This window comes from Lissotriton vulgaris, chromosome 6, assembly GCF_964263255.1.
Source record: "Lissotriton vulgaris chromosome 6, aLisVul1.2, whole genome shotgun sequence".
NCBI classification, from domain to species: domain Eukaryota; kingdom Metazoa; phylum Chordata; class Amphibia; order Caudata; family Salamandridae; genus Lissotriton; species Lissotriton vulgaris.
The window spans coordinates 900,519,966-900,543,508 of record NC_141694.1 but is presented as its reverse complement, the minus strand read 5'-3'; the positions used below and the strand labels follow the sequence as shown (position 1 = coordinate 900,543,508).

Sequence of the window (23,543 nt, the reverse complement as noted above, 5' to 3'; positions counted from 1 at the left end):
CAATAATTCCATCCTCAGGCTGGCGCTGGGAAACCCTTTTTGGGTAGCTGTGCGCCTTACAAAATCAATTTAACATAACATGAGTGCACCCTGTGATGGCCCAGCCGAGCCCCGCACAGAAACAGTAATACTTTCCAGGCCCTCCTTGTAGGGTCGTGTATGAAACCCAAACACAAACACACACACACGCACAAACATAACACACACAACACACACACACACACACTCTAAGCTTATCATACTGATAGGTTATATTATTGCCGTTTTTAAATGCTATTTACAGTGATCATAGGTATACCAGGGGCTGTATTACAGAAGGTGCCCCTGGGATGCAATGGGTGTTTGTGCTGCTTTGCGCGCCCATGGGGCACTTGCTATTATAGAAGGGGGTGCATACGCTTGATGGTCCCCTTCTATAATACCGCTGGCGCACTTAAAGTGCCAGCGCTACCTTCAGAGGGCGTTCCCTAATTTGCATAGGGGCGTGCCCTATGCAAATGAGGGAATTCCTTTGACTCTGCACCCGGGCCATACTACAGATGCTGGCGCAGAGTCAAAGAAGCCCTCTGGAGGCGCACTGTCGGTCTGCCCCCTGAGAGCAGCCATCTGCAGGGGATAAAGGAGGTCCCAGACAGAGATCCCCTTTCAGTCACTGACTGCACCCGCCTGCAAGGAGATCTCTAATCTCCTTTGAAAGTGCAGGTGGGTGCCACCTGCAAAGTTAAAACACAGAGAAGCTGTTCTGTGTTTTCACATGAATGCTCTGCCACCAGGGTAGCGTGACTCGCTGGCCTGGGGGCAGCGCATAGATGATAATAGGGCACATTATCACATGATAATAGGGGGCATTATCATGATTTGCACCCAATGCACCTTCCAAAAGGTACATCGGGCGCAAACAATGATAATGTGTAATACGGCCCCAGGAATCAATTTTTATGACGTAGGAATACAGAGTAAAGGGTCGAAATTTGGGGAAAATATTTACTTAATTAAACCACTGGTAATTAATTAATCAGGCTGTATGGAAACCAGCCGTGACCCTGCTCCAATGGGAACAGACCTGCCCGAACTGCTGGGCAAATCCTCTCTGAACTGGAACACAAGCAATCCCTTGTCAGGGCTAATTAGCTACTTATTCCTCAGTTCCAGGGGTACAGTGTGCACAGAACCCACATCTGGGAATACCTGTACCACTGAGGGCAACGTGATAGGTAGAATGCTTGAGTTAATCTTAGACAGTGGTAATTCATTGGGGCCACATCTCAGTCCATCCTTAACTTACACACTGTGCCACCTCAGTTTGGACCCAGCATTATGTAAATCAGTCTTGACCATGCTCCAATGAGAACAGCCCAGCCTTAACGGGCAGGTACTTCCTGTACCAGAACACAAGCAATCCATGACCGGTTTCACCCTTGTTAGGACTGATCAGCCAGCCTGATTCTAATCCTGCCATAACACTGGTATGATAGTGGTATCAACATTATCCCCGTTTGTAATACCGCATTGCTATGCCAGCGGCCACTCTGCTACTTTGCAATATAACTCCAAAGTAAAGAAAATAACTATTTACACATCAGTGATAATATTCCAAAATCTAAGGCCATTACTGCCATACTCATCAGTAAGTTAAGCATCATTTCCATGTCGGCTTCTAAATTTCTCCAGTATATAAAAGGAGTATTTCCAATCTGTATCAACATTGCCTTGACATATTACTACATCTCCATAACGACCTGCGCTGCGAACAGTATAAAAAGGACTACTGCCCTCCTACTGTTCAAATAGACAAGAGCATTTCACTTACAGTGGTACTGCAGAAAGAGACATGGGCTTGCCATGTCCTACTATGGATTGTGCTAGTTTCTTTAACGAACAGACTCCCCAGATTTACCATCGCCCGTCCAAGCACCACACAGAGTTCCAAAAGCCCAAACGCGTGCTGACCGCATACTGCAGGGATCAACTCTGCAGGCGAAGAGGCCTCCGTTATCAGGAACCTGCCCTCGGCGCTGAGGCAACATCTCGGACTGAACCGGAGCCCGCAGAGACTACTCACACGTCACGAGGTACGCGAACACGTCACAAACTACGCAAACACGTCACAAAGCAGTTACTACGCGACATATCTATGACCTCCAAGGAACGCACTGTGCGTGCTACATCGCGGGAGCGTAACAAAGGCCCCAGTGGTGTTCGGGGGGTCACCAGGCTAACCTATAATGGCGGAAGCCCCCTCAGCGCCTACCAGTACTAATGTGAGTGTGGGGGCCCTTTTATCATCTCTTGCAGGGGGGCACCCTCACATTTTGTTACTTTACTGTTACAACGGGTACTTGTTAGTAAAGGCAGGGGATCAGCAGAGTGGGTGGATATTTAAAATCTGAGAACTGGTCGCATTAATGCTAAAATGTGGAGCCTAATGTGAATTAAAACCCCAGACATATTTCGTAGTGTTTCATTACCATTTCCTTAACATAGGCAAGAATGATGAAATGCGACAAGAGACATTCTCACATCTAATCGAAGTTGCGCCATTTAATACACAGTGCAGTAAACAAAAGGCCGCGCTGTTTAAAAGGCATAGCGCAGATGTGCTATAGAAGTAGGCAGTGCGGTACGGTGTGCACTGGGGGAATAGAGATGGGAAAGGGCCTGCCAGAAGGCCCAAGCAGGACGGTGTTTTGGGGGATGGGCCATTGGGGATTAGGTAGAGGTAGAGAGTAACGGAGTGAGAGGAGAACGAGAAAAAAAGGGGCTGAGGAGAGTGCTGCTCCTTAGAGTTGAAATTTACCTGCACCTTTGCTTTGTGTATAAACCTCAAAAGGTAGGGCGACTGACTGGCAAAGGAGGCGTAGCAGCAGTGGCAGATATTAACATAGTCTAACAACCCTGCTGGCAATGACTAGTAGGTACACATTAACCTTAATAAGAGCTCAGCTTAGTTGAGGGCTAGGCAGGGCAGTGGACAGCTTGTGTTAACTAGTCAGCATGCCAGTCAGTCAGTCAGTCAATCAGTCACCGAGTGAATCTTAAAATCTCGTTAAGGGAATGCAACAAGCAGGTTGCGGACTTAGGAGTATAAATAAGAGGCGGAGAGCCACCCGGTGAAATGTGTGTACATGAGGGAGCAGAAACCTTATCAAAATGACACACAAAGCCATAATGGAATGTTTAGGAGTTCAGTGTTATGCTCTTTCCTCCAAATTTCCTGAATCGGTCTAAAAAAATAAACGATGTTTCACCTTGGTTTCCCCCACAGACATTTTAAAATATATTCAGAATGATCGCGTCTCCACGTATCTCTACTATCTCCGTACTTCTGTAATCATTTTTGCGTCACAAGTGTTGAGTCAAAGGGTAGTACAATACCACCACCCTGTGGACACTTTAGCGCACTATACTAAAGACACGTATGTAGTGGGACACAACTGCATATCAATCAATTACATTCTAACAGAGTTTAAAGAAAACAATGCATTTGGCGTAAAATAATTTGTCAGACATTTCTCTTGAAAAGGTGCTTCAGGATTATGTACAGAAACAGACAGCTCACGACCGAGAATCAGATGTTTGTGCGTCTTTAAAAAACATGTTAAGTTTTGCCATTTCATGATATGGGAAAGGCGACTTAATGTGCACACTGCAAACAAATGAGAGAGGAAATGAGATGTAAAAATGAGGCAATCCAAAAGAATTCCTAAGCCTTCCTCTGTCAGAAATCATCTGCATAAACTGCATTGGCTTCCAGTTAGGAACCGCATTATTTTTACATCTGTCTGCATTACCTACAGAGCACTCCAGAATACTGGCCCCAATTTTTTTAGGCGCTTGTTCTACTGGCACATTCCAAAAAGGCATCTACGCTCCGAAGGAGCTAAACTGCTAGCAACTCCTTGAGTCGTTAAGGACACATGGGGTGGCAGCAGCTTTAGGGCAGCTGCCCCCAAACTCTGGAACGAACTCCCTTTTGCCATCAGATCCCTTCCAACTCTACTTGCATTCAGGAAGGCCTTGAAAACATGGCTATTTGATAGTCATCTTCATCTTTACAGAAACTGGCATAGTCCACGGGCCTGCATCAAGACACCCCCGGGTAATCGTGCGCTTAACAAATGTATTAACATAACAGAGGGAAAGGTTATCGTACTCTTGTCCGAAAGGGAGTGGGGTAAGGAGCGCAAGAGAAGGAAATACACATGAGAGGCACGTGCTCTGTGCTGCCCTGGCATCATATTTGTTTGACCCCATGTGATGTGAGTTTCCAGCAGTAATGCTACATAATACTACGTGGACTAGTTGAAGTTATGTGTGGCTCATACAGTATGCATACATACACCCACAGCGCTTGTTGGTGGCGGCGAGTGAACAAAGACAAATGTAAGATTAAATGAAATGATGTGCTACTCAGGAAAAGCTAAATGGCCACGGTGTACTCACCTGAAGGTACGTTTTGGGAACAAGGCCTTTCTTTCCTTGGTTGTTTTCAGCAACCCACCAGCCATCCGGCCTCTTATCGAGTATGTGCAACAATTCACCTTTCTTTAATGTAAAAGAAAAACAAAGGTCAAACATGAGATAGCTTTATGGACTTGCTAAATGAATCAACTGCACTTTCATTTTGCACTGAAGCCGAAACATGATACACATTCCATAAACGTTACTACCTGTAGTAACTTCCACACTCCTACGCATCTGTATAGGACATTCTGCTATAGGACAGTACCAGAGGAGGTGTCCTATAAACCTATGATGCTAACAGACAGAGTAGGTGAAAACATCCACCCTAGATCCATGCCCTTCTCACCCATGGAACTTCTCTAATACAAGTCCTATTTCTCTGCCCGAATTTGGCACAGTGTTACAACCTGTAAGGAAGGTGATTGGCATGAATGCAAGAGGTGTAGAGCTAAGTATACAAGAGTAGCTACAGAGAGTAACTTTTAAATATGTCCCAACTCCTTCAGTGCAACAAATAGGGCATTTTCTAAGCATGAGTTATGAATGAAGGCCGACCACTGTAAACTACTAGGCACATATGTTTATCACCATGGCTTCACCAAACTGGGAACCAGCCTTGAAACTAGTATCCAACACAAGGCTTACCGAAGGCATGGAAAGTAGCCTTATAGTAGATTTCCATCATTCATTTATCTCCATCTCTGAATGAAATTTTATTCTAAGCAATGGCTTTTTCTCTTCTTTGTCAGGAGAGCGAGGAACTCGAGGCGGACCTACTAGCAGCTTTTAGCACTGGTGTTTGTGTTGAACCAAACACACTGGGGCATCAGGCATGGATGCAGAAGCCCCCACTGCTGGACTATTAGGATTTGGAAGATATTCAGCTGTCTGGAAACTGCAACACCAAGAAGCTGGGATGCTGAAGTGGTTTTCTCTAGAAGTGGATGACAGAAAGATCTTTTGGGATTCAGGGCCCCTCTAAGAAATAAGTCTTAACCTTTTCTCATTTCCTAAAAACTAGTTCCTAGAGACGCTGCCTGGAATAGTAGAGCAATGTCAGGATGCAAACACCTTGACAACCGGATAATATAATGCAAAAAACAAGAATACCAGAAATGTGAACTATTTTCGAGGCTGGAAGATACTGAGAAAGGAAAATGTTACTTACCCTTTAAGCATCTGTTCGTAGCGTATAGTGCTGTAGCTTCATATGCGCGGCATACTCCTGCCATTTAGGGCCATATGTATCAACATTCTGTTTTGCGATTTCTAAATAGCGATTTTTAAGGAATCGCTATATAGAAATCGCAAAATGGTATGTATGTAGAAATTCGCTTCTTTTTAGCGATTCCTTAAAATTCCTTAATTGCGATTAGCAAATTGCTAATCGCAATTAAGGAATAATTTCCCATTCATTTCTATGGGCCAGGAGGCCCATTGGAATGAAGGGGAAATTTGCGATTCGCAATTTGCTAATCGCAAATTGAGAATATTTTCAAGGGTGCAGGGGTGTCCAAAGGACACCCTGTTGCACCCCTGAAATCTGCATGGGTGCACATGTGTCGCACATACATGCCCTAATGGTATATATGTACGTCACATGTCACTTTGAAAAATGAAAAAATATGCATTTTGAAAGGAATTCGCAACTTACCACCAACTAGAAGTTGGTGGTAATTTGCGATTCCTTAAGGCCAATTTGCGAATTTCTTTGGCTTCTTACATTGCATTTAAGGAATCGCAAAATTTGCGATTCCTTAAATGCAATCGCAAAATAAGGATTCGCACATTTTGCGATTCCTTATTTTTAAAGCACATTTCCTTCATACATACCATTTGTCCAAATTGCATTTGGAAACGCCGAAATTCTGCGAATTTCGGCGTTTGCAGAGTCAATTTGGCTTCATACATATGGCCCTTAGTATTGAGCTCAGACATTTGCATTTTATATTTCTTCAAAGAATTCTCTCGAGTCACGAGGCAAATGGTGACTCCCCCTATTGTTCATGGGCATAGATTCAATTTTAGATTGTTTTTAGTCCAGCGGGTGATAGTTGTATGGAGTGGTAAAAGAAAGTGGTGCACGTGCGCATTGCTAAAGTAGTAAGTACAGAAGAGAAAGTAAGAGAACAATCTGCAGCCAAAGCTGCATTCGTCCAGGGATGAGGGTGTTACATGTGAAAGTACAACACTACAAATAGAGGCAGGTACGCACAGAGCTGTAGAAACATACTCTGAATAGTCTGTAAAGTAGTCCCTCCAGTAGATCGTTGGCTAGCGTGTTGAGTGGAGGAGATGTCCGAAAGCGGGTCCTTGGGACCGTCTGGCCTACTATAGCTTGCTGTTTAGCAAGAACATCAACACAGAAGTGTTTGCAAATGTATTTGGTGTTGACCAAGTAGCTGCTTTGTAAATCTCAGCTAATGGGCTATTTCCAAGGCAAGCCATGGAAGCAGCCTTATTTTGTGCGGAGCGTGCCCTGGTGGCTACAGGGAGAAATCGCTTGGCTTTAAGGTAGCAGATTTGGATACACCGGACTATCCATCTAGCAATTCCTGCTTTTGATATAGGGGGACCTTTTGGGGGTAGCTAAAAGCTACAGACAGCTGGTCTGCCTTCAAAAGGTCTTGGTTCTATCAATGAAGCACATGAGAGCCCTCTTGACAACTAAAGTGTGGGGGGCTCTCTCTGCCACTGACTGGGGTTGTGGAAGGAATACTTGGAGTTCTTTGGCCCGACTGATGAGTGAGGGAGAAATAACCTTGGGCAGGAACTTCAGATTGGTCCATAATACTACTCTATCGCCGAGGACCAGGATGCAGGGTTCCTGTAACGTGACAGCTTGCAGCTCATTAATGCACCTGAGTGAAGTTATAGCCAGTAAGGATGCAACCTTCCATCAGAGGTACTGCAAGGTGCAAAAATGCATTGGATCAAAAGTAGAACCCATAGGTTTGGTGAGGACTATGTTCAGAATGCAATGAGGGGCTGGTGGCTCCATGAGGGGAATTACTCTTTTGAGGCCCTCCATGAAAGCCTTGATGACTGGTATATGGAACAAAGAAGAGTGTGGCCTGTTCTGCATGTATGCAGTTATGGCAGCGGAATGAAGTTTAATGGAAGTGTATGCTAACCCTTAGTGTTGTAGATGAAGGAGGTAGCACTGAACCACAGGGTTCAGTGGCTCCATATGCTTTGGAGTAGAGTACCGGCCTCACCTTTTCCATTTTGCTGCCCAGCAAGCTCAAGTAGTTGGTCTGCGTGCTTCTTTGAGGATGTCCATGCACTCGTGTTGGAGGCGTAGGTTGCTAAACTGTAGGATCTTAGGTGTCAGATCACTAGGTTCAGTTGTTTTGAGTCTTGAGGTCTTCTGCTCTGTTCCTGGTTTTTGCTTAGAATGTCTGCCCTGTAGGGAAGTTTCTCGTGGGGACAGATGGACATTTCGAGTAGAGTGGAGTATAAGGACTGTCTGGTCCAGAAGGGAGTTACAATGATGAGTCTCTGGAACATTTGCTGCATCTTCCACACCACGAGAGGAAGGAGAGGTGGAGAAGCGTAAGCAAATGGATTGGTGACGGTACAACGCGTACCGTCACAATGCGTGTGTAAGGGGGTGCCCGAGGTGCCCCCTGGAGTTCAAGTAACATGTGACCCCCCCCTCTTCTTTCCACAGCCCACCCAGGATCCGCCCTCTTGGCACCGAGTTGAAGAGCGCTACAGTTGTGACGAAGAGGACCTGGACGGCGGCCCCTTTAACTGGCTACATGGACATGAGGAGGAGTGGCCAGACTCCGCCTTAAAAGAAGAAGGTGCGCCCGACGAGGTGTGTCTATACACCGGAGGAGCGGTCAGCAGGAGGAGCGGCGAGGCGTGGAGCACAGAGGACGAAGGCGGCGAGTGGTGGGAAGACGATTCGCTGGAGTGGAGACTGCAGCAACGGGACCCACAGGGCGATCCGACTACGGAGGAGGAGACGCACAGAGAGATCCAGGGACTGCGAGAAGGACTCCGACTCCAGGCGGCATATCCAGACGTCAGGCAGGAACCGGAGGCGGGTCTGGAAGCGATCCCTGTGGACGGAGAATCCGGAGAGGAGGAACTGCCGGCGAGAGCAGAGGAAGCTGCCGGAGCGAGAGCAGAGGAAGCAGCCGGAGCGAGAGCGGAGGAAGCAGCCGGAGCGAGAAGGGAGGAATCATCGAAGCCGGGAGGCCACCGACAACGCGATCCGCCCAGCCACTCCCCCGGAGGGGCGTAGCTTCGCGAGGTACGTTCCCGTATAGCGGGCTGGGTGGGGAGGAGGACAAGGCGATACTAGCCTTCCCCGCATCACTAAAACCACAGGGTTAACTCTTGAGAGACCCCCCCCCTTGTCACGAGCACAGTCCAATACCATAGTCACGTGTGTTTGTTGTGTTCACAAGACGTCCCTCACTTCCCGCCCCCACCGGGTGATTGGCTATCACCGAGAAAGGCCGTGAACCTAACGTGCTTTTCTTGTTTCTTCCACATACCGACGGAGAGGAGGGCAAGACGGAGCCTGAAGGGGGAGAACGAAGACGGACATTAACTAAAAGAAGGGAGGAAGGTGTTATTTCCAAGAGTCGAACAGAAAGAAGTCGTTCCCCCAGGAAGTCTGGTATAAGATTAAAGTGTACTGACCAACTCTTGTCCAAAATGAAACCACTTCATACCATCACAAAAACACGTCTCCTGCCTCTCCCTACTGCCACGGTTACAGCGTGCTGTTACAACGCGTCCCTAACAACGCAAGTCGTTACCACGACTTGCGTTGGGGGCGCGGATATCGAATAGTATAATTTACTATTCTAACACCAGTCCCCGTGGACACTAGGGAAGGTGTTGGAATAGTAAATTTACTATTTTTAATCTTCTAGCGCCCTCCAGCGCAAGTCGTGGTAACGACTTGCGTTGTTACGGACGCGTCGTAACAGCACCGCGTTGAAACATCCGCGTTGTAACGGATGTTTCCCAAGCAAATATCCCTTACCAGTTCATCCACATCGCATTGCCGTTGGACTGTGGGCGTGTGAACCTGGAGGCGAAGTTTGGGCATTTGCTTTCTCTGGGGTGCGAACAGGTCTATCTGTGGAGTGCCACAGCATTTGTAGTAGCTGTTTAATACTTGGGGAAGGAGTTCCCATTCATGGACTTCTTGGTGTGACCTGCTGAGTAAATCTGCTAGGTCATAGTCCACTTCTGAAACGTACTCCGCTGTCAAATTGATGCAGAGACGAAGAGCCCAAATCTAGATCTTGTGAGCTAGAAGGGAAAGACGGGCAGAGTGGGTGCCTTCTTGTGCCTGTAGGTGGTACATCGCTATCATGTTGCCAGTTCAGACGAGTAGTACCTCGTCTTGTATGTGAGGGAGGGAGGGTTTGAGGGCCAGCTGCATTCATAGGAGTTTGAGGTAGCTTCTGTGGTAGTATTACTGTTGTGGTGCCCACTACACTTGTACTGCTGTGAAATTGAGATATGCCGCCCGTCCTGCTTGTAATGCGTCTGTGGTGATGATGATCAACAGTAAATGGTCTTGAAAAGGCTAGCTCTGTAACAGATTGCTGCTGTGCCGCCACCGAAAACAGCAATGAACACTGGCCTTTACAAACACTAGATCCTCCATCTGACCCTCTGCTTGGCACCATTGTGCTGAAAGGCACTGCTGAAGGGGACACCTGGGGAATTCTGGCATGGAGTACTATGGTGATACAGGAGGCCAGCATGCCAAAAAGTTGTATAACTGTTCAGATTGTTAGTTGATTATTTAGTTGAAAAAGAGAGACAAGTTGTTGGAAAGCCATGACACTTTGTTTGACTTTTACCGAATTTAGGGCCCCATTACGATGGCGAACAGACTTTGTCTGCCCGCCATCCTAATGAAAAACTGGACCGACGGCCAGAGGTGCGGCGGCCCGCAGGGCCAATTAGGATGCGACCGCCACCCTGGCAGTCGCATCCTGTATCTTTTACATTACGGCGGACGGTGCTGTAAGCAGCACCCTGCCACCATATGCATGCCAATGTAGGGGGGTACCATGGATACCTCCCAAGTGCAACCACCCACCCCCCAGGGGCCCGCGAGGGGCCCCCATAGCCATTTACCGTATGCCTTTTTCATGGCGGAGTCTCCGCCATGGAAAGGCACAAGCACGCAGACGACATAATATGGATGTGCCTTTTCCGCCCGGAAAAGCGGAGGACGGAATTTACGTCCGCCGTGGTACCCACCGCCATGTTAATGTGGCGGTGGGTAAATGGGCTTTGGATGGCGGGCGGATCGCAACTGCCCGGCCGGAAGTATAAGTATCCTTTTTAACGTTTTTCTAACATTTGGTCGACATGTGGCCCGAATACATGTTCTCCATCAAAGGGGAGATTAAGTAGATGTTGTTGCACCTCGTATTTAAAACCAGAGTTACAAAGCAATAGATGGCAGAGAATGACGATCCTTGTAATAACCTCTCATGCCGTGGTGTCTGCAGCATCAAGGGCGCAAAAGTATTGTTGCATGCAATAGAGATGGTTTTGCCCTCTCTGACCAGTTCCTCTTCCCTTTGCTTGTACTTGGCCGGCAGGTGTTGAAGCAACTCCTGCATTTGGTTCCAATGGGCCCCATCATATTGTGCTAGTAGGCCAATAGAACTGGCAATGCAGCAGTGGTTAGCTGTCCCAGTGGCCACTGTGTTGCCAGCTGCGTCTTACTTCTTACTCTCCTTGTCGGGTGGATGGGCGTCTCCGTCGCATCCACCGTCTCGACAGTTTGCACACTTACGTGCAGAGTGGACGACTAAGGAGTCCAGGTCTACATGTCCCCTGTTGTCTGGCGGGTCAGAAGGTAAGGCCTTGTACTTACACTCCACTCTAGGGGTTGATACCCTCGGTCTGACTTGGTTCTTAAAGGGCTCTGGAGCTTGTATTAGCATTCCCTTCAACATGAGTAGGACCTGGATAGTATGTTCTGCCTTAGAGAGGTTCTCGACTAAAAAACACGTCCTCCTCTGGAGGTCTACTTCAAGGTATTGAGCTGCCCGTTGGATTGTCTCGTGGTATGAGGTTGTATCATCTGGGAGGGGGTGTATGGTTTGGAGGGATACAGAGCTGGGTTAGGGTACCTAGGACGGCATGCAGAATAATCATTCCAGGGGTTTCCCCTCTCACATGGTTCTCCAGCTATGTCATATGCCTGATCCTTGAGGTATGGGCAATGTGATTCAGCTGAGTATTGTGGTGATCCCAGAGGTGTATATATGCCTTTAGTATGGTGTCTGGAGGTAGCAGAGGAGGGATAGAAAGCAGAAGTGATGAAGGAGGAATGGAAGGAGACAATCAAAAGGGTCTTGTGTCCTTGTCCTTGTACATCTTTTTGTGCTTGGGAGCCGGTGCTGGCACCAAAGCTAAGTCCTCCTCAAAAGTTGGTTTCTGCTTAGGTGGTAGGCCGGGTATCAACCACTTTGGGGGTGCTTTAGTAGTAAACCATAAAGTCTCTGGATGAATACAGTCTATTTTCCGGGGCATCAAGCTTCACTTGGAGACGTTTAAGGATTGGTTGCTTTGACCCGTCAGGGCTTTCTTAGCAGGTGGTTTGCGACGTCAAAGGTCAAAGGTGTGGCCCTCGGAAGCGACACCTTTGGAGTTGGCAACATTGGTGTTGAAGTAGGTCTCCGGTCCCGCTGTTTCGGAGCCAAAGGTGGTGTTTTGGTATTTTCAACATTGGCATGGGCTTTGGTGACTAAGAGGTTGACATCTTCCCGTGAATGAGGGAGGTTACAGCTCCATTGGATTATCATGAATTCAACCTGTTCCAGAGCCATGTGGTGCCCTGGAGGGCAGTCCCAACTTCAAGGGGCTAATGGCCCGACCCCCTTGATGGTGGTGCTCCGCCTCTCCCCCAGGGACTTTGGTGGACTTGGTTTAAGTGTCTGCTACACTCCGATCCTGAATTGCTGTTCGACCACGTGGTCAAGTTCCCTCAACATTGAGGTGGGATTGTTCTTCTTCAGAACAAGAGGAGAAACCCACCTCTCGATTCGGTTGGTAGGTAGGAATGTCCGAGGACCAAACTTCCTTGATGTCCTCAGTGCCATAGGTTTCTTACCCCAATATTTCTGGGGTGTCTTCAGTGGAGTGTCTATACATTTTATGTTGTGCCCTACATCTATCCCTTTAGTGACAAGGAGTCTTTATCGACCTGAAGGCCAGGCAAGCCTCACACTTGGTGTTGTTGTGTCGAAGCAACAAACACAAATTACACACCCAGGGGGGGTCAGACTAGGTAGATTTTGCATTATAGCGGGGACAGTGTTGAAACAGGGTCCATTCAATCACTTGCAAAGGAAATGAAGTAGGAGCATCAGGGTCTTTAGAGCATGCAGCTCCATGGTGGAGAATCTCAACAATCGCTGTCATGAAGGTCTTAGTAGTGAGTCTGGAGTAATGTGTAATTTTCTGCTCTAAACAGTGTAAAAAGAAGACCAGGAACGGTGGAGAAACTGTTGAAGGGTACCTTATTCCTGGAGCCCCAGTCATCACGGTCAAACCTGAAGACGAAAAATCTGAAATGGAGTCGGTGCCTAGGCTTAATGCAGGCATAAGGAGGAGTTACCACATACATTGTGACTCTAGAGAATTCTTAGAAGATAAACAAACTGCAAACATGCAAGTCCAACACTAGACAGCAGGAGTATGCAGAGCATGTTGATCTACAGCAACACATGCTACAGACTTAAAATTACCTACAGGTTTCCTTTCTGTGGGAGATGCTGCAATGTCTTGGCAGGGTGTTGTTTAAAAATCCTTTTCCATCTATGGACATGTTTTTGGAGGCTCAAATGGGCACAAAGTTGATGATTGGGTACTTTACCGGCAGTTTATATACCGGTCCAGGCAACTACAAGTTGTCTGGTGTCTTCAGGCCTGGAAGTATTCAGTCCATAAATTACAGGCCCAAACTTGCTAGCACAGCTCCAGGAAGCTGCTGCACCAGCCCCACATATAGCAATGTGCAAATTGTAGTATGGGGGACAGAAAAGGCGCCCCCCCCAGCTGGAACTAAACAGTTATTTTCTCCCACCAATGTTGCCCCCAAACCACCACAGATACAAAAATGTATCCCAATAATTTAACACATGCTCCAAACAGGTGGTAAAAGTGTGTGGACATAGGCCTGTTATTTCCACTGAAGGGGCAAAACAAATAAAACTGGACCAAGTACTACCAGGTCCTATTGTTATTTCCCATTCCAGGCGAGAAATATCCTAATCCCCAAGTAGAGGTGTGAGAATACCATGCAGAATCAGAGATCCACCCATCCGGTATCCTCACATCTATATCAGGGGAACTCATAATGAGACGATTCGGGATATTTGAAAAGTGTGGTATTTATACTCACGGGTGGGATGACGCGAACCTTAAAAGAGGTATTTGGCATGAGTAATGACTTCAAAAGGAAGGTAGAGTTGAACTGGGACCTTGATCGACTCAATTGCTCCTCAATATTGTGGGTAAAGAACTTAAGTCCAGGTTTCATTAACAAACATAACAGGATGTAGCCTAGTGTGGTGTGAAGGAGTCTTGATTTATTTACAGCATTATTTAAGTTTTAGGGGTTCTTAAATGACATATGGGTTCCTGTTTTCCATGCGCACAAATAAAATCTGACTGCAGACTTTGTAGAGGTGGTAGTATAGCTGGATCACGATGGTACACCTTTTAGGTTTTGCCTGGCGTCACTGCGCAGCAGTGTTCGCGCAGGCGAAATCTTTTGAGATTCAGTATGGGGCTTTAACCCGCCTCTCTGTTCCATTGGCTAGCTCCATAAATGGAGGCTAGACATTGGAACAGAGATGCGTCAGTCATTGTCCGAGCAGATTCGTGGGCGTTCCGTTGATTTTTTCGCTCTCCGCCCCTTTGTGAACGTCATTGCGGCGGTGGGCGTTTACTTTTTTTTTTTTGCAGACTTTTATTTTGTCATTTGCCCCGACCGCCGCCGGAAGAAGTCGTCCTCTGGTGAGTGCTTGCTGCTGTCCTGCCCCCCCCCTTGTTCGTGCTTGCTGTCCTGCCTTCCCCCGGCCCCCCTCCCGCTGTCCGTGTCTCCGTTCCCACCCCACCTCCATTGCTTTTTTAATGTTCCGTTCCACATTCTTAAGGGCCCTGTTTGGTGAGAGGGATAAGTGCTTGCTGCTGTCCTGCCCCCCCCCCCTTGTTCGTGCTTGCTGTCCTGCCTTCCCCTGAACCCCCCTCCCGCTGTCCGTGTCTCCGTTCCCACCCCCCCCCTCCATTGCTTTTTTAATGTTCCGTTCCACATTCTCAAGGGCCCTGTTTGGTGGGAGGGATAAGGCGACCATGAAAGTATTCTCCCGCTCGTCTGCTTTGCCACATGTTATATCTGCAGATATAGGGCTTCGAAATGAGTCGGCCGCCATTTCTGAGCCACATTATCATAACCGGTCATTTCCGCTGACATTTACCAGCTGCTTTGATTTGTGGGTCAGGGGCAGTTTTGGAGGGGTGAGCAAGGGCCTGGAAGGGCAGAAAAGACGCTAGGGGAGAAGTATCTGCTTGTCCCGTGGCGCCGCAGAGACGGGGCAGTTGCTGGGCATACCTCTGCCCGCAGCCCATGCCCGTCTCCAGCCACAGTATTAGTCTGGGCGGAGCTTGTTAAAGTGGCCACTGTTAACTTCCGGTCGGGAGACACAGGAGGATGGAGAGGGTGCTCTGCTTCAGTGAGGCCCATTAGTGCCAGCTTTAGGGTGGTGCGACTGGTTCCGAGGGGGCACCCGTTGCATGACAGGCTGATGCGAGATAGGAGCAGCCTGCAGGATCTTTGTGTACACTCATCAGGGGATAATAACAAAGGAGTGATAAATCAGGTGATTAATGAACTTGATGGAGAAATTAGTGATTTGTCTACTCACAGATCTGACTCGTGATAAAATAGGGTTAATGTTCCCACTGCAAAGCACAAAGTGTATCATGCAGCTCGCAGATTTAAATGTTATGTAGCTAGCTGAGTGGGTTACTGCTTTTGTCACAGAAAACCTTTTGTTACTTGAAATTCGTAAGTTACAATTCTTGTAATATAGCACACTGAGCTATGAGCTGGCATCAAAGCACTCCATGCAGATTGCAAGCAAATGTTTAGAACCTTATTGTTTTTCCTCATTCTGTTGTTATTCTAAGATTGCTCAAAAGGGTTCCTTTGGCTAGTAATACCATTTTATTAGTAATATCACCCCAAATTGTGTTACATTTCGAATCTTGAGTTCATGGGACGGATTTTCTAACACTTTGCGCCTAGTTTACATCACAAAAGTTTTGTTTTTGGGGTTTACTTTCCAGTGCAAATCCTAAAATAGGTTGGAAAGTAGCCCTAAAGCAACACAAAGTAGCACTGTGCGCTACTTTGCACCCAGGAGACGTGCCTTTGCACCCACTCAAAGATTTTGATTCTAATAAACTTACATTGGTTGAAAGGGATATGCATCCAAAAATTACGCTCCTTGATGCACGGGTAAAGTTGGAGTAAATATTTATTTTCTCCAAATCTTTTAAACCTTTCCACGTGTGCTTCACCTTACAACACACATACAAAGTGGTAACCTGTTTAACTTTGTCAAGGCAAATAATTATGTGCCAAAAGTATAAAAAAAATATGCTTGACAGCATGCACACACCCTTGCACTGCAGTGCAAGGCTGTGTACATTGGCGCAAGGCAGCCTAAGGTTTGCCAGCACTAGAGGAGAGACCACAGCAGCATCATATCTCTTGTGATATGGTGCTGTTGGTCTCTCCTCTAGTGCTGATATATCTTAGTAGATTTGGTGGTGTTGTGCTCTCTCCATTTCATGCAAAACAGAGCAGCAACTTTGTTTGCTATACTGTGAGAAAACTTATTAAATCTGCCACTTTGTTCTTCCAGAACAAGCACTCTTAACATCTAATACCTACCAGTGTGGATGACATGTGACTCTTACACTTGGTCGTCCTCATTGTCTTAAGTAACATTTCCAGTTAACTACGAACATAGGACTACGAACATAAGAAATACCAAAAAAGGGACATGTGGAGCGGCTGAAAGCTGCCAGCTTACTGAAAACCGTAAACTGCGCTCCTATCTCTCACACTTCTTCATCCATCACACTACTAAGCGCTGTGTCACACAACACGATAACAGGACCTAGGTCCCCTCGCTGTGCTTCCTTCCCTGCCCCCTCGCTGTGCTTGCTTCCCTGCCCCCTCGCTGTGCTTGCTTCCCTGCCCTCTCGCTGTGCTTGCTTCCCTGCCCCCTCGCTGTGCTTGCTCTCCTAAGTGTGTGTGGCTCTGGGTGGGTGTGTGTGGCACTGGGTGGGTGTGTGTGGCACTGGGTGGGTGTGTGTGGCACTGGGTGGGTGTGTGTGGCACTGGGTGGGTGTGTGTGGCTCTGGGTGGGTGTGTGTGGCTCTGGGTGGGTGGGTGTGGCTCTGGGTGGGTGTGTGTGTGTGGCTCTGTGTGTGTGTGTGTGGCTCTGGGTGTGTGTGTGTGGCTCTGTGTGTGTGTGGCTCTGGGTGTCTGTGTGTGTGGCTCTGGGTGTGTGTGTGTGTGGCTGGCTCTCGGTGTGTGTGTGGCTCTGGGTGTGTGTGTGTGTGGCTCTGGGTGTGTGCGTGTGGTAGTAATTGCTGTCTGCTGAGCTCGTCCGTAGGGTACACTAGGTCTCACTTTTTTAAAAACTGCATTCTTCATAGGTCAAGGGAACAGCTGTGTTGGAGACTGTGGGATTGTCTTTCATTTTAAGGTAATTACTTTCAGTGCCAAATTGGCCTATGCTTAATACCAGCAGCAGGACCCTTCAATATTTCTCAGGAGGTTGGGTTTGGATAACAACACTGCATCACAAACCAGCAATGGAGAAAAACGTTTTCAAATGCGAAGAAAGGCAAGGACGGTGATCATAAAAGTATCTGGCGGTCAAATGATGGTGATTATGCAGCAAGAGAGATGAGGCGCTTCAACTAAAACCAAGAAGTCTCAGATATTGCTGATGAGCAACTCAGTGAATTAATAACTATTGAGGAAGCGCAACTTACGGTACGATTTTGCAGTCTGGGAAGATGTATTAGCATCTGAGTATCGCCATCACCACTTTTTTGTCTTAAAAGGCAGCTAATTTAAAGTCCTAATCACAGTAACAGAAGGCGCTTATTTGAAAAACGTAAGCCTATAGTGGAGTAAAGACATGATAGTGGTGTACAACTTATAGTTTCAGCTGAATGCATAGAATGTACTCTTAGAGTGCACTAACATAGACACTATCTGAAGTCATATACATAAATCCCTCAATATTTTCAGTACTACCTGGGACACATCATATGTAGCCTGTGGGAATAAGTCACTCAGTGGCAGAGTCCATAATGCATTTAAAGACTCCTGTTATTTTATCTGTCCACATAGGATGCCTGCAAACACAATGAAATGAATTTTGCGGAAGGAGGCAAAATAGAAATGTCACAGTCTGCAAACATGTTGCAAAAATAAAGAACACCATCATCAACTTGGCCAACAGAACACCAACGAGAAAAGGGGAGGTCTACAACACAACTGACTAGATAAGGGGGCAGATTAATTATATTTACATTTTCTGGGCCTTGGTTATAGTTGGAAGATAGATTTGCAGTGATGAACCTACATCACACAATTACAACTACCCAAAGGTCAAATCCAGGAAGACTGCATTGGGTGAGCAGGGTGTATATCTGACAAGTCCTCCTGGTGGTGCTATGTTAGCCTCAAAAGTGTCATAAAAGCCAGCACCAGTAAAGCTGTTCACCACATTTCTGAGATCTCGCTGTTGCTTTGTCTTCCATCCTTATTAAGCCCCCAACAATTAACTGGTACAATTATGCAATCATCTCCTCTCATTATTTCACACAGCCTAAATTGTGCACTGAATTGGAGACCCAAAAACAACCCCTGGCACTACAGAAAAGACAGATAGTTTATTCAGGCAAATAACTTTAGCCTCTGAAGTGGCATGGAGAAAACTGATGCAGAGTGATAAGGCGGAGACCAAGCTGCTGAAACTATCTTGCAAGTACATGGAGACTCCTCAAATGAGCCATTAAAAATGCATAGGCAAGTAAGTACATTTAAAAAGAGGAGTAATCTCAGGGGCTTTAATTGTATAGGCGTAAAGTTAAACTACTTGTGCGCCATACTGGATTAAAAATCCAGATAGCATATCAGTCTGTTATCGCTGCCAACAAGATTAGATTATCAGCAACACCAGGAACACCTCTTACCATGAGAAAAACCTTTGCTCACAATGACACATGGGCTAGATTGAATAATGAACTCATCAGCTTTGTGAGGAAAGCATTCAGTTCCTAGGAAATCTAAGGAAAGAGTTGGCTATATCGACAATTGGCTAAGTACCAATGGCTTCTAGAAGTACTTTAATAAAATTCGTGTTTCATCTCTCTGTTAATTAATACCCAAGTCCACATTGTATTTTTAGCTGGTTTTATCTGCCAAGTGTACTTTGAATCAAATAATTTGAAGGACCCATATTAGCAGAAGATAGCAAGTAAGGCTAAGGGCCTGATTTTAATCTTGGTGGAAGGGTTACTCCATCACAATGGTGACAGATATCCCAACCGCAGAAATATAAATCCCACAAGATATAATGTGATTTATATTTCGGCGGACAGGATATATACGTCACCGTTGTTATGGAATAATCTATCTGCCAAGATCTGAATCAGGCCCGATGTTTTGGATAGCCATAGATACAATTTTAAATTGTTTGGAAGCACTATACAGTGAAGCATTCCGGTTTCTTCTCATAGTGACTCTTGTCTAGGAAACTCCGGCTAGTCTTAGGATCCCCATTCTATCTAATAGTGTCCAAGTAAAAGAACCTCACAAGTCAAGCTGCTAAATTCAAAAGCAGGGTTGTGGTTGATATAATCCCAGTAGCGTTCCGTGGTGGGAGTGCATTTGGCGATGCAGCGCGTGCAACGAAATTCGTTTTATTTATTTGTTTGTGTATTTACCTCTGTGTGGCCCTATTGTGCAGTTTACTACCCCCACCCTGCCCCTCCCCCGCCCCACGTTGGCGCCCGGCAGCACTCCCACCACGGGCCGCTACTGTACAATCCCTGCAATCCTACTGCGAAGATCAGATTTCAAAATCATCGTGCCATTGGAGTATTGTTTCAGTTTCACATCTTTCTCCTGCATTAGCTCTTCCACTGCCATGCTGTCAGCGCACCATTGTGTTATAGTTCCCCCCCCCCCAAAATTTTTTTTAAACACATGTACCTCTTTGGTCTTATTGTACACCCATACAAACATCTGGTAAAAATAACAATGGAAATGCTGCCCTGAATGTCTGGAGTCCAGACTACCATAGATGTGTGAACTTTACGAGGGAATTTAGTCTGTATAATCAATGATGTAATATACTTTGCTGATCAATAAATCAATCATTTGTAAAGCGCACTACATACCCGCGAGGGTCTCAAGGCGCTGGGGGGGGGCTACTGATCGAACAGCCAGGTTTTGAGTATCCTCCTGAAGGTTAGCAGGTTTTGGGCCTGTCGTAGGCTCAGTGGGAGAGTGTTCCATGTCTTGGCGGCGAGGTGGGGGAAGGATCTCCCACCAGTGGTTGTTCTTCGGATGCGCGGGACGGTAGCGAGTGAGAAGTCGGCAGAGCGTAGCTGGCAGTTGGGGATGTAAAAGGAGAGCCGTCTATTGAGGTAGGCTGGGCCGGTCTTGTGGAGTGCCTTGTGTGCGTGGGTGAGGAGCATGAAGGATATCCTCTTGTTGACGGGGAGCCAGTGCAGGTTTCTCAGGTGGGGGGTGATGTGGCCGTGGCGTGGTACGTCGAGGATCAGTCACGCCGAGGCGTTTTGGATGCGCTGTAGTCGTTTGATGAGCTTGGTCGGGGCTCCCGCATAGAGGGCGTTTCCGTAGTCGAGTCTACTGATGACGAGGGCCTGGGTGACTGTCTTTCCTGTATCTGTCGGGATCCATCTGTAGATCTTGCGGAGCATGCGGAGGCTGTTGAAGCAGGAGGAGGAGACGGCGTTGACTTGCTTGGTCATTGAGAGCGTTGAGTCGAGGATGATTCCCAGGTTGCGCGTGTGGTCGGTGGGTGTCGGGGCTGCCCCAAGTGCCGTCGGCCACCAGGAGTCGTTCCAGGTTGAAGGGTTGGAGCCGAGGATGAGGACCTCCTTCTTGTCCGAGTTCAGCTTCAGACGGCTGGTCTTCATCCAGTCGGCGACGGCCTTCATTCCTTCGTGGACGTTGGCTTTGGCGGTGATGGGGTCCTTGGTGAGGGAGAGGATCAGCTGAGTGTCGTATGCATAGGAGATTATGTTGAGGTCGGGCTACGTGTGCGAGCGGGGCCATGTAAATGTTGAACAGCCTTGGGCTGAGGGAGGATCCCTGGGGTACGCCGCAGATGATTTCGGAGGCTTTGGAATGGAATGGGGGGAGGCGGACGCTATGAGTTCTGCTGGAGAGGAAGGAGGTGGTCCAATCCAGAGCCTTGTCTCGGATCCCTGCGGCGTGGGGGCGTGCGCGTAATGTGCGGTGGCAGACGGTGTCGAAGGAGGCAGAGAGGTCTAGGAGGATGACTGCTGCGGTCTTGCCGTTGTCCAGCAGGGTCCGGATGTCATCGGTGGTGGCGATGAGGGCAGTCTCGGTGCTGTGGTTGCTGCGGAACCCTGACTGGGAAGGGTCCGGGATTCTGTTTTCTTCGAGGTATCAGGTTAGCTGTCTGTTGACTGTTTTCTCGATGACCGTGGCCGGGAAGGGGAGCAGAGAGATGGGCCGGAAGTTCTTGAGGTCTCGTGGGTCTGCCTTAGGTTGTTTGAGTAGGGCGTTGATCTTGGCGTGTTTCCAGATCTCTGGGAAGGTCGCGGTCTCGAGGGAGAGATTGATGACGTTGCGCAGGTGGGGTGCGATAGAGCTGCTTGCTCTGTTGAAGACGTGGTGCGGGAATGGGTCTGATGGAGAGCCGGAGTGGATTGTGTGCATGGTCTTGATGGTGTCATCGATGCTCACGCTGGCCCAGGCTAGCAGGGGGTCGTGGTCGATAGTGTCGCACAGGGCTTGCAACAGCGGGATGTCGTTGGTGTTGGAGCTGGGGTTGGAGAGTTCCTTTATGATGTTGAAGAGCTCCTTGCTATTGTGTGCGTTGTTGTCGAGGCGGTCTTTGAAGGAGGTCCTCTTGGCCACCCTGATGAGGTGGTGGTGGTTGCGGATGGTGTCCTTGTGTGCTGTGTGGCTGTCCGGAGTATGTTCACTGTGCCATTTCTTCTCTAGTTTCCGGCAGGCTTGCTTGGAGGCTAGGAGTTCTGGGGTAAACCAACTGGCCCTCTTGCTGGTGTCTCTGTAGGTTTTTTTTTCAGCGGGGCGAGGGTGTTGGCGCAGTCCTCGATCCAGCGTCTGAGGCTGTGGGCAGCGTCGTCAGTGTTGGAGGATTCGATGGGTGGGCTGAGAGCGAGGTTTGCGCGTAGTTGGTCTTCGGTGATTTTGCTCCAGCAGCGGCGGGGGATCTGTTGGGTGAGGTGGTCTGTGGTGGGCTTCGTGAAGAAGAAGTGGATGCAGCGGTGGTCGGTCCAGAGAAGTTCGGTGGTGTGGCTGACAGAGCCGTGCAGGCTTGAGAAAACAGGATTGAGTGTGTGGCTGGCGGAGTGGGTGGGCGTTGTGATGAGTTGCTTCAGTCCGAGGTTGGCGAGGTTATCGATCAGGGTTGTTGAGTTGTTGCAGTTGTTGTTCTCAAGGTGAAAGTTCAGGTCTCCGAGGAGGATGTAGTGGTGGAGGTCAGGGCGTGCGATGGAGTAACTGAACTGGGGGCGGGGTCCGGGGGGGTCGGTAGACGAGGGTGCCTCTGAGGGTGGAGTTAGGGTCTGTGTGGATCTGGAAATGAATGTGTTCGGCAGTGCGGAGCGCGTTCTTGTGGACGATGGCGATTCCTCCTCCGACTCCGTTGGTGCGGTCTCTGCGGGTGATCTTGTAGTCGTCTGGGATGGCTATGGCTATGTCGGGTGCGGAGGAGTCATTAAACCAGGTTTCTGACAGGAAGGCGTCGTTTGGGGATGTTGTGTCGAGCAGGTCCCAGAGCTCGACGACATGCTTGCGTGCGGAGCGGGTGTTCAGTAGTATGCATCGGAGGTGGTTGGGGTCTTTCTTGGCGGGTGGTTCGTTGGCTCTGAGGCTGGTGTAGCTGCAGTTTCGGCAGGTGAAGGGGCTGTGTGTGCGTTGCGGGCGGCCTTGAAGCAAGTGTGGCTCCATCCGGAGTTGAGAGCGTGCAGAGTGCTGGCGTCGTAGTGGCGGCAGTCGTCGTGGTGGGTGCGGGGGCCAGGGGTTCTGGCGCTGGGCGCGGTCCAGGCGCGGACGGGTGCAGAGGGGTGCAGACAAGTCGGCCTTAGGCGCGCCTTCGGCGCGGCGGCGGCGAGGCCGCACATCGGCCGACATATATGGGGAGGTGGGAGGGAGGAGGGAGCAGGCGGGAGGCGGGGGGCAGCGAATGGGTAGTGGGCCGTCAGGGGACGGGGCCGCAGGAGACGCAGCGGCGAGGGCGGTGAGGGACATCGAAGGTAACAGAAGGAAAAAGGGGCACAAAATCGAGAGAAAACGAGTGGCCCAGAAGGCAGGAGGGCACAAAAAACGAGTGGAACATAAGGCAAAAGGGGCACAAAAACAAGGGAAAAACGAGTGGCCCAGAAGGCAGGAGGGCACAAAAAACGAGTGAAACAGAAGGCAAAAGGGGCACAAAAACGAGGGTAAAAACGAGTGGCACAGAGGGCAGAAGGGCACAAAAAACGAGTGGAACAGAGGGCAGAAGGGCACAAACAACGAGTGGAACAGAAGGCAAAAGGGGCACAAAAACGAGGGAAAAAATGAGTGGCACAGAAGGCAGACGGGCACAAAAAACGAGTGGAACAAAATGCAAAAGGGGCACAAAAACTAGGGAAAAACGAGTGGCACATAAGGCAAAAGGGCACAGAATTACCGGAAAACGAGTGGCAGAGGCAAATACAGAACACAGAAATACAGGGGCAAATAAGAACAGAAG

General features: G+C 48.3%; 1 protein-coding gene across 1 annotated transcript in view; it reads right to left on the bottom strand.

The window, feature by feature from the left end:
• NPHP1 (nephrocystin 1) overlaps positions 1-23,543 on the bottom strand; it is a 699,686-nt gene that overhangs the window by 485,596 nt on the left and 190,547 nt on the right. The window contains exon 6 of the mRNA XM_086926892.1: positions 4,444-4,545. Within this exon, the coding sequence (XP_086783018.1) occupies positions 4,444-4,545 (102 nt within the window). The remainder of the gene's footprint in view (positions 1-4,443; positions 4,546-23,543) is intronic.